General features: G+C 63.3%; 1 protein-coding gene across 2 annotated transcripts; it reads right to left on the reverse strand.

The window, feature by feature from the left end:
* Nucleotides 1-594: 594 nt before the first annotated feature.
* Nucleotides 595-17,518, reverse strand: TTLL12 (tubulin tyrosine ligase like 12). 2 transcript variants are annotated; one of them, XM_030320858.1, is made up of 14 exons: nt 17,381-17,513; nt 13,765-13,937; nt 11,560-11,758; nt 10,612-10,771; nt 10,392-10,525; nt 8,220-8,296; nt 7,061-7,177; nt 6,785-6,979; nt 6,326-6,437; nt 5,324-5,475; nt 4,845-4,926; nt 3,043-3,111; nt 2,345-2,483; nt 595-1,981 (listed from the first exon to the last, which is right to left on the reverse strand). In XM_030320858.1, the coding sequence occupies exons 1-14, from the start codon at nt 17,489-17,491 to the stop codon at nt 1,830-1,832; spliced, it is 1,872 nt and encodes a 623-aa protein (XP_030176718.1). In that variant the 5' UTR covers nt 17,492-17,513; the 3' UTR covers nt 595-1,829. The 2 variants fall into 2 exon arrangements, with proteins under 2 accessions (XP_030176718.1, XP_030176719.1); XM_030320859.1 differs by lacking the exons at nt 595-1,981; nt 2,345-2,483 and adding an exon at nt 3,608-3,640 and having other exon boundaries at nt 17,381-17,518.
* Between the last annotated feature and the right edge of the window lie 353 nt (nt 17,519-17,871).

The raw sequence follows: 17,871 nt of genomic DNA on the forward strand, positions 1-17,871 counted from the left end.
TGTGATGCGCCTCAGCTCCACGTCTGTCCCCACGGCGCTCCGCTCCGCAGCGGAACCGGTGCTGGGAAACCCAACTTTGGGCTAGGAACCTGCTGTGGTCTGAGTGTCCCCCCACCGAATCCCTGTGTTGAATTCTAAGCCCCGATGTGATGGTCCTAGGAGGCGGGGCCTTCGGGAGGCCTTTAGGTCACAAGACGGAGCCCTCATGAGCAGGATCAGTGTCCTTACAAGAGACCCCGCAAAGCTCCCTTGCCCCTTCCCACCTGTGACCAGGAAGAGGGCCCTTATGACACCATATCCGCCGCCCCCTGATCCTGGGCCACCCCACCCCCGGCCTCCGGAAAGGAAGGAAGGAAGGAAGGAAGGGTGGAAGGAAGGAAGTCCTGTTAAGCCCCCCAGTGGGGATATCTGGTCACAGCAGCCCGGACGGACCGGGACGGGAACCTGGAAGCCTCACCGCGATCCCGTCTCTCCCACTTTTCAAAGCGCCAGTCTTGGTATTTTGGTTTTCTTCCACAGCCCAACAGGCAAACGGCTGACACGCTGCGCCAGGCCTGTGGTTCCAGGGCCTCCCAAGAGAAAGCGAGGCCAGAGTAGAGAAGGCATACTTTATTGTGATACGAATCGAGTCAAGGAGAGGACGGGACGCCAGCGGCCCTCCGGGGCGACGACCCGAGACGAGGTGCCCTGCTCTCGACACCTGTGCGTGGCTGGAGGGAAGGGGCGTCCCCCCGGCCGACAGGCTGAGGTCCTGGGTGACAGAGGCCGACAGACACAGCCAAGGAGACACAGTCAAGTCCAGTTTTGCCACCAGGATCACTCTTGGCTTCAAAACGAAAGCAGCTCCCCGCTCCCCGGGAGGCGGACCGGCCCCCCTGCCCTGTCAGCGGGGCCTGGGCGTGCTGCGGCTACACACAGGCTGGCATCGGACTCCAGGTTTCGGAAACAAAAGCACGGGAAGGACAAGAAATTTCGATTTACTCCCGTAAGTGAAAAACTAACAAAAACCCGACATTTTGACTCTAGACTCTGGTGGAAGACGACATCTAACTATGACACGAAGTTCTCCCTGGAATCATCTTTGTCGGCTCTCCACTGCCTGGTGCCCTGCTGCCCACACTTGTCCCCGAGGCCCCTCGTCAGGGAGTCCCAGCCGACGTCGGACGAGGGGGAGAGCGCTGCTGTGCCCGGCGGGCGGCGAGGTCTGCGGGGGGCCACGGAGGTGGGAAGGACGGCCTGCTTTTGCCAAATGGAAAGGCAAGAGCGATCCCAGGCGGCGGGCACGAGAAGCTTGCCCGTAAAGGTTTTGGTCGAGGTTGGGGAACAAGAAGGCTGGCAGGTTCCCAGGGGTTTTGGGGACACAGGGGTGCAGCGGGGGACCCCGACGCCCTGCCCTGGGGGAGCCACGACGCACAAGCAGCATCTGGAGAAGGAGCCAGCCTGGCCCCGTTCGTGTTTGGGCTCCACAGGCGCTTCCGGGGAAGCCTGTTTGTGGGGACGCCTCGTCACGCTCCCCGGAACCCGTCTTCCGCCGACACCCTGGAAACACGGCAGACCGGGAACCAAACTCTTTGGAAAAGCCTTTGGCTGAGCAGAGATGGCGGTGAGGGGACTGTGCACGGGGGCCTGGCACTCAGCCCCAGGGGACACTGTGACCGGCCCTGCTCCTGAGTCAGGAGGCAGAGGAGGACCCTGAGCCCCCAGAGGCGGTGCTGGGGCCAAGGCTCGAAGGCGAGGCTTGTCCGAGGGAGGACGGGGAGGAGGACTCTGCAGAAGCGGCCCGGGGAGCTGAGGCTGGAGGACCCAGCCTCAGCAGGACCCGCGGGCACCTAGACCAGGCGGCTGACGTGGCAGTTGCTGGGCTCGTCCAGGTACAGGGTGCTGAAGACGTCGTTGAAGAAGGTCGGGTGGTACCTGCAGGCTCGCTCGCAGTCCGGGTTGAAGTTCACCTCCAGGATCTGTGGCTGCATCACCCGCCTCCCTGACGGCGCAAGAGCAAGGGCACCTCACTCCCAGGAGGGTGGGCTGGGCCCTGGCCGCTGGGGCCTCGGGGCACAAGGGCCCTTTCCTTTCGAGCTTCCCCCCGACACCACAGCCCACCGCCCTTCCTGCCTGCGCTCTGCCCTGGGGACCGCCACCCCTTGGTGGTGCACCCCCCAGACCAGACCTCCTGGCGAACGTGAGGCAGAGTACAACCCGAGGGGCACCGACCGACAGGGGCAGGGAAGCGGGGACGCCCTCTCTGTCCCCTGGGGGTGCTGGCGGGGGGAGGGCTGGATGATCGGCTTTGGCTAAGTGGAGAGGGCGTGGTTTGGATTACAGGGCGGGGTTGGGGGGGCCTCACCATCTGGACGGTCGTCCCACTTGAGCATGAGGTCGATGGCATACACAGCCCGGGATGAGGCATAGTCGCAGAGGCCCAGGGGCGGTGGCTTGGCACATGCCGCTTGGAACAGCTCCGTGAAGGCCTGGAAGATCTCACCCTGGGGACGGGGGAGGTAGGGCTGGGGGGCTGCGTGGCTCTGTGGCCAGGACCAGCCCCCAGAGCCACTTTTGACACGGGCTCCCTGCCTCCACGTGGGCTGCGGCCCCAAATGGCCCAAGACCCCTCCTCCTGCAGCCGTCGCGTCTCCACACCCGGCCGCCCCCTAGGACACCGGCCCCTCGCTCGTGGCGTCCGACTACCGCAAAGCAGCCGGTCTCCTGCCTCAGAGCCCCCTGCTGCCCTCTGCACCGAAGCAGACAGAGCAGCACCAGAAGCAGCTGCTCCAAGAGACGGAGGCCAGCCTGTGTCTCCAGCCGTGTCCCTGCTGTCCCCTCAGGTTTGCAATTTCTGGGGCAGGTAGGGCCTATTGCCATCGGGCTGTCCCCGTAGTGCCCTGAATCCCCTCCAGAGCACCCCACAAGGTCTAGAGTGGGAGGAGGGTTGCAGCTCACACCATCTCCTTCCCTAGTCTCGGTGGGAGGAGCAAAGACCCCCACCCGCCCGATGCCGGCCGGTGAGGGCAAGCCCCAGCCTCTGCGGCTTTGCTCAGGACTCACCTGGACGCTCTTCCAGGGGAATTCTGGGTATTGCTTCTCAAACTCAGGGATGAACTCATCATAGTGCACCTGTGACAGACACAGGGACCGTCACGCTCTGCCCGGGGCCTCCTCTGGGCCGGAGTGGGGAGGCCTGCCCCACCTTAATTTGGGGCCTCTGACACTCGCCGGGGCCACGTGTCGGTGCCAGCCGCCTATCCAGCACCCCCACCTCTGGGCACAAATGGAGGCAGGAGGCAGTCTGAGTTCTGGATCTTACTATAGACTCAGGACAAGCAGATTTACTTGTCCGAGCCTCAGTGTCACCGTCCGTAAAACGGGAGGATGCTCCCTGCCCGGCACTTATTTGCAGGGCTCTCGTGAGGCTCAAGTGAGACGCTTAATGCCGAGGGGTCAGCAGACTGCAAGGCCCGGGGGACGCAGCACCACGCCGGTCTCCATGCACGGGGGGCAGGGCCTGCACCCGCATCTGCAGGGCCCAGGCCGGAGCTCACCGCTCAGCACCAGCTCAAAGTGCCCGGGGACGGCAAGATCTCCCCAGGCCAAGGCTTCACCCCAAACACACCTGCGTGAGCTGGCAGTAGGCTCAGGCTTCTTCCTGCAAAGGACGAGCCAGGGTGGGCTCATTCACATCCTGTTGGACATGTGTCCCCGCACACAGGAGCTTCAGGGGAAACAGGACCCTTGGGGCATCACACAGTATACAGGGTGGCCCTTGGTTGTCTCAGAGACAACTTCCAACCGTGTCCTAGGGTCCCATGAGGGCTCAGGGTCCCAGGCGCCGGCCGCCAGCACAGCCCGGGACCAGAAGCAACCGCTGGGCGTGCACGTGGGCAAGGCCACTCCGGTCGCACAGTCATGGCGAGGCGTCTCCGGGAGTGTTCAATGCAGCACGTTCACGAATAGTGAACACCGCACGTGGCCCAAATGTCTATTAGCAGGTGAGTGACGAGCCCATCCCGGGGACAAGAACGCCCCCGGCCGCATTCAGCGATGATGACGGATCTACACACGCGATGCTCAACAACGACAAAAGCCACAGAAGCATTTGCTCCATTTCACACAGACTTGTATAGTACGTGCAAAACAGTCCTTTGAGTGATTTCGGGAGGTACGCACGCTGAAAAGAATGTGCCCGGGAAGGATAATCACCCCTTTCAGAGGAGTGGCTCCTTGTGGGAGGCAGGGCAGGGAAGGCCACCTGCAGGCCTCGGGCTGAGCAAGGGTGCGTGAGTGCCCGTGCCCTACTTCCTGCCTGCCTCAAACAGCCGTTACCCAGTGCGCAGGTCAGGGAACAGGGAGGGCCTCCGGGAGGAGGCAGCCTCTCTCTCCTCCCCTCCTTCCTCCACCCAGAGCCGGCCTCTGCCTCTGCCCAGGCCACGCCCACCTGGCCAGGTGCACTGCTGGCCGGCTGGGGTGTGATGCCCTCACCTCGAAGGGAGCCTTGCCCTGATGTCCCCTTGCTCACGGTGCCCAGATAGCACAGGGCATGGAGGATCCAGGCAGGGTCGCAGGCCAGCAACAGCAGCAGCCGGCCTTGGGGTGAGGGTGGCGGCACGTGACATGCACCCCGTGCCTCCCCACCCCCACCCGCCCTTGTGCGGAGCAGATGCTTCCAGGGGAGACCTGCAGGCGACCTGCCGCAGGGCCCGGGGAGGCCGCGGGCACCTCAGACAGAGCTGCGGGGGTGCCGTTCTGAGATTGACACAGGTACCCCAAGTCCGCTCCTCTGACCGTCTACACAGCCTGCCCAGAAGACGGGCCGATGGGTGTGGGTCTGCACCCGCCGCCCCGGTCTCTACCTGCTTCAGCACCACCTCCGGGTCGTAGTTCATGACAGTGAAATGTTTCTCGTAGTCGTCCAGGTCATCGAGCGCGAAGGGCCTGCGGGAGGAGCGCGCAGACACGGGAGGGTCCTGAGCGTGGCCGCGGCCGAGCAGGGACAGTGCCCTGAGCGAGCCCGCCGGACGCCTGTCCCCCCATCGGCGCGAGGGGGCGGCCCCACGGCCCCACAGAGCTTGGGTCAGAGCGAGCGATGAGCTAACCGTGAGGACGCCCCGACGGCCCGGACACGTCATTGCGAGACTCTGGGGTCGGTGCCTGTTCCGCAAGGACCGTCCCCAGCGGTGGCTGAGGCAGGCAGGGCAAGAGCCCCCGCCATTTACCAGCTCAGTGGGCCACCTGCCGGATGCGCGGTGGGGGAGCAGCCCAGGGCAGGCCTTCTGACCCCCGAGGAAACGAGGGGCCCCGCTGCCCACCCCCCAGCCAGTCTCCCAGTTACCGGTTGGAGAACCGCAGCCAGAACACGTCGTACACGAACAGCGTCAGGGGCTTCACCGAGCGCAGCAGCACGACGTAGCGGACGTCAAACTTGACCTTCCCCACGTCTTCTCGCAGGAATAAGACTGGACTTTCAATGTATTTGGACACGACCTGGAGAACACAGACGCGGGGTCGCGGGCGGGGTCTCACCTCCCCTGGGCCAGGACCCAGTGCCCGGAGGCACCCCAGCCTCGCCCCATCCGCGTCCGTCCTCACTGGCTGCGGGCTCGTGCTTGTGGCGCGTCTGCACGCCGTCACATTTCCTGGGGACGCAGGTGCGCTCCTGCCCCGGTCCCGGGAGCGGGCCGCTTCCCATCCTGGGGTCCACGGAGGCGCGTGCACCCCGCACCTGGCTTCTTCCTCGGCCTTTGCACACCCTGTCCGGGCTGTGGCAAGTTCTGTACCCTAAGCTTCACTTTAACTGAGGGAAAGGATCCCACCAGTTTTTGGGTTTTGAAAATTGAATACAAATCCTCAGCCATAATCCCGCCGACTCCCCGTCCGCTGTCTGGAATCCCTGCGACAATCATCCCCGTGGCGTGCTTTCCTTGGCTTCCGCCCAGATGCGCTGCGTCTCACAAAGCCCCCGACACTGCCCCTGTGCCGTGTGTCCCTGCAGCAGCCTTGTCCGGGGCCCCGAGGGGCTCCCTGGCCTGGCCACCTGCCCCCTGCTCGGCGGTCACTCCTGGTGCAGCACGTGGGGACTCTGAGGTCAGACACACCAGGGGCAGCTCCGAGCAAGGGCTCCCCCATGTCACCCGGACAGTCACACAGCCCTTCCCTGACGGCCAGGCCGGTGGAAGGAATGGAGTGTGGGCTTCAGAGACACCCGTGAGCTGAGTGACCCAACACCAGGACCCGCCCGCATCCAGGCCCTGACACGCGAGTCCCCTTTGCCCCACTGACTCGGTGGCCAGCCGGTGAACTCAGTGCCCCTCGCCCCCGGAGCGCCAAGGCCCACCTTGGGGGTGCTCTCGCGGTGCCGGATGACGCTGTGGAGGCTCCTGGTGATGTGGGTGTCGAGGCTGCGGGCCAGGTTCCAGGGCTTGCAGATCCAGTGGTTGTCCTGGCCCCTGAGAGCATATGGGGTCAGCTGGGCTGCGCCCCGGGCCCACCTTCCCAGGCAACGTCTCCCCAGGACCGTGGCAGCCCTAGGAAAGGGGCACCCAACCTCCCGCAGGGAGCAGTGGCAGGTGTCACAGAGGGGGCGTTAGGGGCCGGACCTCAGGGAGCAAGGAGGAGCTCGCTCGGCAGGGGCGTGGAGAACTCCCCCGGCAGTCACGGCCGGCTGCAGCACCGAGGCCACGGTCAGCACGAGGCCGAGGCGCGGGCCGGGGGGCCGGTGAGGACAGGTACAGGTGGGGTGGGGGCTGTAGGGACGGGGCGCATGTAGGAGTCTCCGCCTGGAGGGGGCTCTTACCGCCTCTCCCGCTGCTGGAAGTAGCTGACGAACTGGGGCAGCTCGGTGCGCAGGTTGAAGGTACGGGGCAGCCAGGCTGGGCCCTCGGGGCCCCCCGCCCGGCGCGCGATGGAGGCCAGGCAATCCTTCACGGTCAGCAGGTTCTCGCAGGGGAACTGGTTCAGCAGCACGTTGGGCCTCTCCTGGCTGAGCCTCCTGGAGGGCCGAGGGAAACGCGGGCAGCTCGGGGTGGCGAGGGGACTCGGCCTGGCTGGCGGGGGGCGGAGGGGGGCTCACCTGTAGTCCTTGAAGTGGGAAAAGTTGTAGAGAATGTCCGCGTCCGCCTCGCTCTGGGTAAAGGTGAAGCGTGGGTGGGTGAGGTGGCCGAGCACCTGCTGGACGTCCGTGTAGACCCTAAAGGGAGAAGTCGGGCTGAGCCGGGCCCCCGCCTATGCTCGCCACACCCCTGCCACTTGGGGGCGCCCTGCCACTTGGGGGCGCCCTGCCCGGGGCTGATGTTAAGGAGGACGCGGCTGGGTGTGAATTCGACCCTGAGGTCCCAGCGCGGGCCCTGAGGGCGGACAGCCAGGGTCAGACCCCAGCCCCTCTGCTTGCCTGCCGAGGGTGGGGCAACCACACACCTACCTGTGTGACCCCAGGTCCCCCCGTAAGATGGGATCACGGCCTAGCTCACACTCGTCACTGGGATGAAACGGGCTAACCCGAGTGTTTAACAAATGCAGGCTTTCCTCCCACGTGGAAGCAGGAAGAATGGACACACGAAGACCCCTGCCCTCAGAGAAGGCAGCTGGTGTCCTGGTGCCTACAGGTGAGCGTGTGGCCCAGACAAGTGTCCTGGATGTAGCCCCGCTCCACACCAGTGCTCACTGCTACCTGCCTGGCCCTCGCTGGCCCCGGGCAGAGGTGAGGACAGAGCCTGGGAGCCCGGTTGCGGGGTACGGCAGAGACAGAAGGCAGTTAGTTTGTGGCCGGACCAGGTTTGCGTAGACCGAGGGCTGGGCCCCGCCTCTGAGCCTGTCCTACACCGGGGGGTGGGGGGGTTCGGCACTGACTTTTACACCCTCACCTGTACATGGAGTACCTGCTTCCCCCTGGGGTCCAGCCTGCACCTGCCGGCCTCGCATAACCCGCCGGCCCACCCCTGCAGACCCTCCTGGGCGCCCTGAGCCTTCACTGTCCGCACAGGCTTCCTGCCTTCCGGAGGGGCTGCTGCACGCAGGCCTGGCTATGACTTCACCCCAGGACACCCCCTCACTTTTCACGGCGCTCTCTCTGTGATCCTAAGACTCTGTGCCTGACACGTCTGTCACTGCCATGTCGCCAAGAGACAGCAGGCTTCCTGAGCGCCTCCCTGTGCCAGGCGTTGTCCTAGGGGTTGTGGGAACTCGGGGGAGTGAGGGAAGTCTCATCACGAGCCGAGAAGGGAGCTGCGCACCTGAAGACGTGGTCACGGGGATACGCCACCGGACTGATGGCGAGTGGCAGCTTCTCCTTGTTTTCCTCCAAAATGGCCTGGAAGGAAAGCACCGAAGGTGGAAACAGACCCTCGAGAAAGGGAGCATGTGAACACGCCCCCCTGACCCCCATCCTGGCACATCGGGGTTTGAGATCTCAGGGGGCACACTCAGACCCCAGCCAGAGCCAGAGCCCTCTGACCACCCTGCCCCGGGATTCTGGGCCTCAAGGCCCCACAGGTGCCGGACTGCCCATTTTGTGTCAAAAAGAAGAATCTTCCCGAGGCTCTCTCCAAATCACAGGCAGCTGAGAAGATGTCAGGCCCGTCCTGGGAGGGGGCTGCCCGGTCCTAGCGGAGCCCCGAGGTGCCGCTGGTGGTTTAAAACACCCCGATGCTCAGCAGCCCTGCGGAGGGGGCCCACGTGGCTGGGCGGGTGAGCGTCGTGGAGGCAGGTCCTCAGCCCCATCGAGCCTCAGCTGACAGCCTGGCTATGCGAGCAGGGCTCCGAGCCAAAAGCTCCCCCGACGCCTGTTCCACAGACAGTGGGGGTGAGATTACAAACGTCTGCTGTGTGAAGCTGCTGTCTTCGTGTCCCTTCTTATCCAGTGACAGCTAACTAATACCGGCTACCCCAGGCCTCAGGGCCCAGGCCGATCTAGATGGTCAAATGGGGAAAAGCAACCAGGGGGTGACAGACAACCAGAGTTTGGCCCCATCGCCTCTTCCTGGGCAGTAGAGGGCAACCCAAGGAAAAAAAAAACCCTAATTCGTGAGTGCAAACTCCACTCTGCAGTCTTAGCTCCTGAGCCCTGAGGTCGGAAGGCCACGTCACCTGCTTGATTGCCCGCTGAACAGCCTCACCACCAGGAGGAAGTCTTCATCCCTAAGCAATTCTTAAGCCTTCCCCCCTTGCATTCACTTGTTCACTAAGCACCTACTACGTGCAACTATCCTACGAGGCTCAGAAACTCGCCTCAAACTCAAGATGAGTAATCACAGTGATCGCACAGTTTTCCGCAGGGACGGTTCGACCACCACTGGCTTACACGGAATCCACCAGAAAGGTGCCAATAGTTCCATCATTATGGCCTAGTCTCTCCCAAGCAACAGCACGCACGGAATCGACACCACCACACAGCGCGTGACATCCTCACTCTTCCTGACTTGTCTATTCCTTCCCACGATCCTCTGAGGCGCTCAGTGAGTGTCTGATGTGCCAGTGTGGGCTGGGAAATTTCCACACACTGGGGCGAGGTTGGAAGCCTCTGCCCACAAGCTATCAGGCGCCCCTGGTATTGGAGCCCAGCTCCCCCACCAGCTGTGTGACCGTTTGCAAGTTACTCAACCTCTCTGTGCCTATTTCCTCATTCTCAGTGAAATGGAGATAGAGATGGGACCTTAAGGCCTACTGTCGTGAGGATTATAGTCAAGCATACCATAGGTGCTAACCACAGGCTCACTCGTGGCCTGGTTTCCAACTGGGACCAGCCAATGGGAAGCAGTGGTGGGAGATCAGAGGGCAGGGGAGGGAGGAGAGAGGGGCCAGGGGGTCTTCCCTGCCCAGCCCTGCCTGGTCTGGTAGTGGCTATGTTCCTAGAGGCTCCCCCTTTCCTCCCCTGCCCTGGGCCTCCCTGACCCCGACTCCCTAATTTGCCCAAGAGGCCGCCACAGAGCACCTTTGTTGCTCGTAACAGTGACGCCGGTGACTACTTGCGGAGGGCCTACTGTGCGCCAGAAAACGCGCCTTGCGGTGTTCGAGTCCAGCGTCTTCACGTTCCCGGTGAGGGGGGTGTCGGGGGAGGAGGAAACGGTACCGAGTGGGGATTTGTAACCAAGCCGCATGGCTCACGCTGTGCCCCCCAGTCCCCGGTGAGGAGTCCCCGAAAACGAGGAGGAGTAGCACGGACGACCAGCAGCCCCAGCTCTCTGATCGCCTGAGAGCATGGTTCCCAGCAGCCGGCCCCTGGGGTCTGGGCTCAGGGCTGGCAGCTCCTGCTCACTGCCTGGGCTCTGAGCCCGTCTCTCCGGCACGCCCAGACTCTCCGCTGCCCCCCACACTAGCCAGCTGGCGCTCAAGAACACTGGGTGACTGAAGAACATTCCAGAAGCCACCAAGCAGGGAGGCCCAGGGTCGGAGGGGGACGGTCACACCTGGTAGTGCTGGTCCGGCGGCTCGGGTGTGGAGGAGCTGACGTCCAGCATGTCGGCGGGGACCCAGGGCAGCAGCCTGCACCTGCGGATCAGAGGGTCCGCCTCTCCGTAGGCAAAGTCTCGGGTCACCTCCTCTGCATCAAGACACGTGGCCCATCAGGAGGCAGCGGGAAGCCAGGGCCGGGGTCCATCCCTCAGGGCGGGCGGGGGTCGGACTTACCGCCCGTGTCCAGGTCCCTCAGGGGCCACAGCAGCGTGTAGGCCACCTGCTGGGGCATGTAGAAGAAGGGCGCGGTGGCAAAGCTGGGCGTGTCCGAGTGTTGGATGCGCGAACCGAACTCGTCCATGATGTACCACACAGGCACCTTCTCCTCGGCCGTCTGTAGGCGGAGCACACGCAGCAGCCTGCGTCCACCGGTCCGCCTACCTGCCCTCTTCTGTGGCACATCCTCCCTCCCGCCCATCCACCCAAACGGCGGCCCGTCTACACCCAGCTCCCAGAGCCTGCAGCGACTATCACATGCACCTTTAACCGGGGGCCTCCTGGGCCGTTCTGGGCCGACTGCAGTGATCGCTTGTGTGGGACAGGTGTTAGACCACGGCTGCATGGATGTGTCTGGCTTTGTGCGTGTGGCAGGGAGAGAGCGAGGGAGGCTCCTCGGAGGAGGGGACATCTAAGCTGAGACCCTGAGAAACAACTTTTGTCTCTTCCCAAACTAAAAGTGGCAAGGGGCTGGAGTGTGAGGGTGAGTCTGGGGATGCTGGGGGGGAGGGGTGGTCATGACAGCAGGGACTCGACTCTTCTGGAGTCAGTGAGGAACAACTGAGGGCTTTCACGGGGACGGGACAACAGAATCTGAAAGCATCAGGAAACAGACAGCCAAGTCACGGAACTCAAGTCTATGGTCAGAGAGAGGGTGCTGTCCCACGAGCTCAAAGGCCCCCAGATACACGGATCCCCAGTGCTGGGTGGCCCAAAGCAGAGTAACAGGCCCACGATGAAGCCACAGGCAATGAGGGGCCCCACGGAGAGGAGTCTGCTCACCCCAGGGTGACGGCTCCTGGGGCCGGGTCCTGGCTCTCCTGGGCTGCCCCTGACGGCCCAGGGCAGTGAAGGCCCCCGTCCCTGTCGGTCGCCCGCCTCCCCCAGGTCCAGCCGCCTGCTCACCCCGTGGGACAGTTGGTAGGTCTGGTTGAACCGCCACATCTCCTCCAGCACCAGGTCCACAGCCTCCGCGCTGGGCAGCTCGCCGTGGAACTCGACGCCCATCAGGTTGGCCATGCGGTGCAGGAGCCCGGGCACCTGCTGCAGCTGCTGACGCGCGTGCTCCACGCGGCACGTCCAGGCGTGGTCGATGAGGAAGATGCTGCGGGCACAGACCAAAGGGGGCCGTGAGGCTGCCCCACGGGCGCGGCAAGAAGGGCAGGACAGGAGGGGCCAGCAGGAGATGCTGAGGAGGGAGAGGCCTGCAGCTGTGGCCTGGGGAGGTTTCTCTCCCTCTTCCAATTCTGAAAAAGCCACCGGGGTCCCCGCATCCCATCCGTTGGACCTTGCCTCCCATCAGTAGGACCCTGCCTCATAGCCGTGGGTCCCTGCCTCGTATCAGTGAGACCCTGCCTCCCATCAGTGCGAGATCCTGCCTCCCATCAGTGAGTCCCTGCCTCCCATCAGTGGACCAAATGAGACCAAACATACAACATGCTGACCACACACCGTGTACTTGTGTTTTTGCCGATTGCTATTCATCACTGTAACAACAAGTGACTTCAACTGGATTTGGAACCGCTGCACAGGTGTATGCCCCCCTCCTCGCCACCTGCAGGCCCGGCACACGGCAGGTGCTCAGCAAAGGCAAAAGCTGCCCGCGGCGGAAGGCCAGCGGCAGGCAGCTGTGCGCAGAGGCCGTCACTCGGAGCTCACTCACGCGTGCCGGGGGCTTCAGGGCACTTCCTGGGAAAGCCCGAGGCCTTTTTGTGGGAGAGGCTTCAAGTCTCCACACATATGGACAGCTGTGCCCCGTGTGGTCCAGTCCCCCTGGAAGAGCCCAGAGGGGCGCGGCTGCCCTCACACACGGCGGTGGGAGCGCGTTGGAGGGCCAGGCAGGCATCCCTACCGCCCCACGGGGCCCGCTGGGCCAGGACGCTCCGAACACACAGGCGTGTGGTTTGCCTGCCGGGCCACACGGCCCTCACCTCCATTCCCTTGAGGAGATGAAAGGAACAGCAAATGCTCCGGTGTTTCCTCTGGGTGGCAAGATCAGCAGTGTTTATTTCATTGTGCTTGTGGTACTTTTTGTTCGAATACCCGGCAAGAGATGGAGATTTATCCTTGCCCTTGTGCGCAGGGGATACGACCGTAGGTTGCAGGGCACCGAGCCGAGCTTCAAGGTGGGATACCTGGGGGTGGCCCCGGGCAAATGCTCACCAGGGGGGCTGGACACAGCACATATGGGGAGAGGATGAGGTTGGAACCCGGCAATCAGAGGAGATTCACGAGGCTCTAAAGGGAGAAAGGCCCAGGAGCAGGGAGGGCTGTGGAGCTGAAACCAATGTCCGGAGCTCCAAGCCCAGGACTCTGCCCGCATCCCCTCCGGAACCTGCCTGGTGGCTGCTGGGCCAGGGCCCCAGAGTGGCACGGCCGGGAACAGAGCAGGTGCATGCGGAGGCTGCTGAGCTGAACTCGACGTGAGAGGTGAGTCTGCAAGTTTCTGAGCGAGAGAGCGTGTGGGTGGTGGCGCCTGGCTGCTGTCACGACCTGTGTGGCCTCTCCCGCCCCCTCACAGGCTGGCGAAGGAGGCCAGAAAACCTTTGCAGAAGAAGAGGCCAGCCAGACCCTTCCCGGACACAGAAGACCCTGTCCCTACGGACACAGGGGCCCGGTGACCTCGAGAGGCCGGCAAGTTTCCTCCTTAAGGTTCCAAGAGAGTGCGGCGGACGGGCCCGCCATGGCTGATGACAGCTTCTTTTGGTCCCTGGGAGGCAGGAGTCCTGGGTTCGGTCTGAGCTCCGCCCCATCTACCCTGTGGCGCTGGGCCCTGGTGCCCCCCGCCTGAGAAGCCAACCAGACCACAATGCTCACAGTCTGGGCATAAAGCCCTGGGAGAACCTGTTTATGTTTCCTGGGCTCCACCCAGAGACCCAGATCCCGTAGGACCGGAGACAGGCCTTCAGAGAAGGGCAGGCTCACGGGTAAGGCTGCCTTGCACCCACACACACACACACGCTCTGAACCAGCTGGCGAAGAGGCCAGTGCCCGGCACACAGAAAACACTAGTGCCTGAATTTACCGCTTCTGGCCTCGGTGACCCCCTAGGAAGGAGCCCATCCTGAGGGCCACGGGATGGACGACGGGCGTCTGGCCTGAGGCTCCTACCTGTTGGGGTTGGCCGCCTGGAGCCCGTTCTCGCTGGTCACGATGACCTTGTAGCAGAGCTCGCTGCCGGGGTTGGGCTTCTTCCTCCGCACTTCCCGGGCTGCCTCGCCCTCACTCTCCTCCTCCACCTCCTCCACTTGCATGATCCCGAACATCTCCCCGGCATCAAAGACCTGGGGCCACAGCAGGCGTGTTGACGGGCTACCCACCATCCCCCCCTCCCCCCCCAGCCTCAAGGACAAGCTAAACCCCTCGGGAGAAGCAGCACCTATTTATTATCCGACTACCCATCTTACAGGTGGGGAAACCGAGGCTCCTAGAAATCAGTCAGGACTGGGACCTAACCGCCGTCACCAGCTATTGTCCAAAGTCCCTCAGCCCGGGACACCCGGTCTTGGAGGTAGGGCTGCACGTACGGGGCGGAACCCTATCTAGTCCGGTCTTTACTGCGCAAGGAGAGGAGTCCTGAAAGGCAGTGGGTGGCCCCGGTCATGTCAGAAGTGAACGGAAGAGGTGGGGTCTTGGTGGCAGGGGATCCCACCCCAATTCCACCAGAAGAGCCAATCCTATACCAAGGCAGCTGAGGCAATCCAGAAGGAAACAGGTGCCCTGGAGCCTCCCACAGCTACCACGCCTGCCCAGACAAGAGGCAGTCTGGGTCTGCACAAAGCGGGGCCTGGGCCTGTGGTTGGAAGATAAGGGCCCGGGTCCTTAAGTTTCCCTGCAACGGACAGTGCCAGCCCTGTGCAGCCGAAGTCAGCCCTCTCCTGCGTGCTCTAGAGCCAGGCTGCCCCCTGCAGCCACACTCACGCACTGTGTCTGCCACGAGTTGGCAAGGGGCCTCAGGGTAGATTCTGGAGCCAGCCTATGGGGCCTTGGACAAGTCACCGAACCACTGTGCCTCAGTTTCCCCATCCCTCCAACGGGAACATCAGAACCTGCCTCAGAGGACTGTTGGAAGGATTAAATGATTAAGACACGAAAAGCTTAGAAGCGCCTAAGCCCGGCAAATGACGCAGAAGCACTTGCTGTCATCACTGCACTTTGGAGACCAGTCTCTCACCAGGGAGGAAGGCATCCTCTGCCTTCCAGGAGAGCTGAGTGTTAAACCGACAGAACAGTGCACCGTAGGTCCCTGGCACAGAGCAGGGACTCCACGAAGGCCAGTTCTCCCCCCAAACCTACTTCTCATGACTCTGACAGAAAAAAACTGCATTCCCAGCAGAGAGAAACCAGCTAGCTATTCAGGCACAAGCAGCTTTTTTTGTGCTGGGCAGGTGGGCACTTTGGGGTGTGAACGTGGACCCCTCATGATCTTGCCTAGGGAGCTGGCAGCCGAGTGGCACAGAGGAGTAAGGTCGGGCCGTGTGACAGGCCCAGGTAAATGGTGCTGGGGCCTGATGGGAGGGGAGGGTTAAAGGGGGGGAAGCTGTGGCTAGGGGTGGTGGGCAAAGGACCCCAGGCAGGGGGGCACAGAAGCTGGGGGTAGGGAAAGCTGTGGAACCAGCCAGGCTCCCTAAGCTGTCTGAGCCTGGGGAAGGCTGCCACCTTCCTTCCAGCACAGAGCTGCTCAGAGGACTGGAATTCACACCCTGGGTTTCAATCTAGAACCCTAACTCCTATGTGAGGGAGGGGCACAGTGGGGCAGTATAAGGCCTGGGGATAGAGGGCCTGCCTTTGGGGGGGGGGGTGACCGTGATCCCTTCTGGGTTCAACTACAGAAGGCCCTAAGGGTGTAATGAAGGGTGTGGTCTTGCAGCCAGGAAGTTCCTGCCGGCAGCGGGAGTTGCAACTTATTTTAAAACACTCCCCACCTTTTCCAACAAAACAGATTTGAAGTAAGGCACCAGGGCCACGGGCCCTGCGGGGAGTTGGAGGGGCCCGGTTCCTGTTGGCAGGTGCCCACCCCCACACCTGGCCCCCAGCGGCAGCAGGCTTCACTGAAGACAATGGATGCAGGTTTGGGTCTGGCGATGTGATGACTCACAGCTCTGCCCATAACCCCTAATGGCAAGGGAGGGTCATGGAAAAATACTGGCTGCCCCTTGGTAGAGCCACAGCGGCCAGTGCCAGTGCGGAGGGGACGCTACACTCTGGTGACCGCCCACCCGTGTGCTGTGGCACCTGCTGGAGCTCATCTCCTTCCTCCCCACCCAATCCCCGCTAAGACTGTGGGAGCTGGGGCCCTGTTCCACCGCCTGGCTTTCCAGATGGAGACTCTGGCTTGGATGGACCAGTGACTTGTCTAAATGAGGGTTTACTGCCCATGGAGGCTCGCCGGACTGGGGCCGGGGGGTTCTCCCACATGTGTGCCTTTTACCCAGCACGAGGACCTTCTTATCCTAACAGATTGGTGGGGTCCCCAGCACATGCCTGGGACCCGACCAAGTGCTCAGGAAACACTGGTGGAATTGAGAGGGCAAATAAAACAGGGGAAGGAAACTCACTGTTTGCTACAAGAGGTAGGTATGTATTGAATGCCACTGACATTGTGCCTGTTTTACAGCAACTATGTGTAAGGAGCAGGAGGGTACCTGGTGAACCCCGATTTCCCACAGAAAAACTGGCTGGGTGGGTGGGGTGGGGGTGTGTCCAGCAGCTAGGCTTGGGGGACAACCTCTTCCTGGATCTGGGGGTCCCTTTCATCACCTGTGCCCCTCGGTCAGTCTTGGCCCCAGGGAGCAGCACCCCCCCCCCCCCCCCCCAAGAAGAGCCTAATTGCTCTGACTTCAGCACCTGGGCAAACTACCAAAAACCAGGAACCACTCTGATCAGCCAGCACCCGCGGGGTGCCACACTGGAGGCCCAGGCTAGATAAGACTGGTGAGAAGGGAGCTGTCCCCACAAAAGGGCACAGAATCTGGAAGCATGTCAGCCCTTTTCTTCCTTTCTGTAGAGTCCTTTTCCGTCTCCCACAACCTCGGTTTTCTTTCATTTGCAAAATGAGGGTGAGCGGGGGCTCAAATCGAATGATGAAACATCTAAGAGTTCTACGGCCCCAACAGTTCAAGCCACACAAATTCACGGGGCATCTATTCTCCTTGAAGGAGTGGCTGAAAGCAAGGCACAGGTTCCCGAGTCTGACCGACCTTAGGAGGCTCTTCCTCTTCCTGTGACTCAGTTTTTTCAACTGCACAATGGGGATGTATGTGGGGCTCGGAAGCGTGGAGAACTCAGTACAGGGCCCGGCACAGAGCAGGAGCCCCAGGCGCTGGCAGGATCGGGGCCACAGGCACTGGGCTCTTGCCGCCACTCTTGGGCCCCAAAGTCTAGACACCTCCTAAGCTGCCAAGGAGGCACCATCTAAGTCGGTCGTCACGGCGTTCGTGCTCTTCGCGCCTCTCCCGCCCGGTCCCCGCCGCGCCCCAGCGCCGACACACCCCCAGCGCGTCGCCCCCGGGCCTGCCTACCTGGGCGCAGGACGGCGCCTTCCCCCCTCCTCCCCCAGGCACCCTAGCAGCCTCGTCGGCAGGAGACCCCCAGGGCCCCCTCCCCTGCCTCCCCACCGGCGCACCTGGCCCGGCCTCCCCTCCGGGCCCCGCCCGCAGCCACACCCTCGCCGCTTCCCCGGCTCCGCTCGGCACCCCGGGTCCTCCCGCGTCGCCCCAGCCCGCACCTCGTGCTCCAGCTTGTGCAGGAGGCGGCCCCAGTACCGCTCGGGGACCCCGGACGCGCGCAGCGCCGGGCCGTGCAGCGCCGCGAACTCGGCGCGGGCCGCGCGCCTCATCCGGAGTCAGGCCGGGTGAGCGACTCGGCAGGAGGGTCCCGGCCCACGTAGGCTCCATGGGAAAAAGCACAGAGCCGGAGACGAGGTCAACAGCACGACAAGCAAGCAGGGGACAGGAATCCGACCGGCAGCCGACCCCGCCCTCATAGCGAGAGCTCAAGCGGCCCGCAAAGCCGACGGAGCGGCTCGCCGCGGGCCGAGCTCGGGGCCGGACCGTGGCCCGGCGCCGGCGGCAGAGGGGCGCGTGCGCGAGTGCGTGAACGCGCGGGCTTGCGCGGCGAGGAAGCGGGCGGGGACGGGTGGGGGGGGACGCGGGCGCGGGGCGCGTTGGGGGCTCGGTGCTGCCGGCGAGTGCGCACGCGCGTCTGTTGGGGGCGGTG

Source organism: Lynx canadensis, chromosome B4, assembly GCF_007474595.2.
Source record: "Lynx canadensis isolate LIC74 chromosome B4, mLynCan4.pri.v2, whole genome shotgun sequence".
NCBI classification, from domain to species: Eukaryota; Metazoa; Chordata; class Mammalia; order Carnivora; family Felidae; genus Lynx; species Lynx canadensis.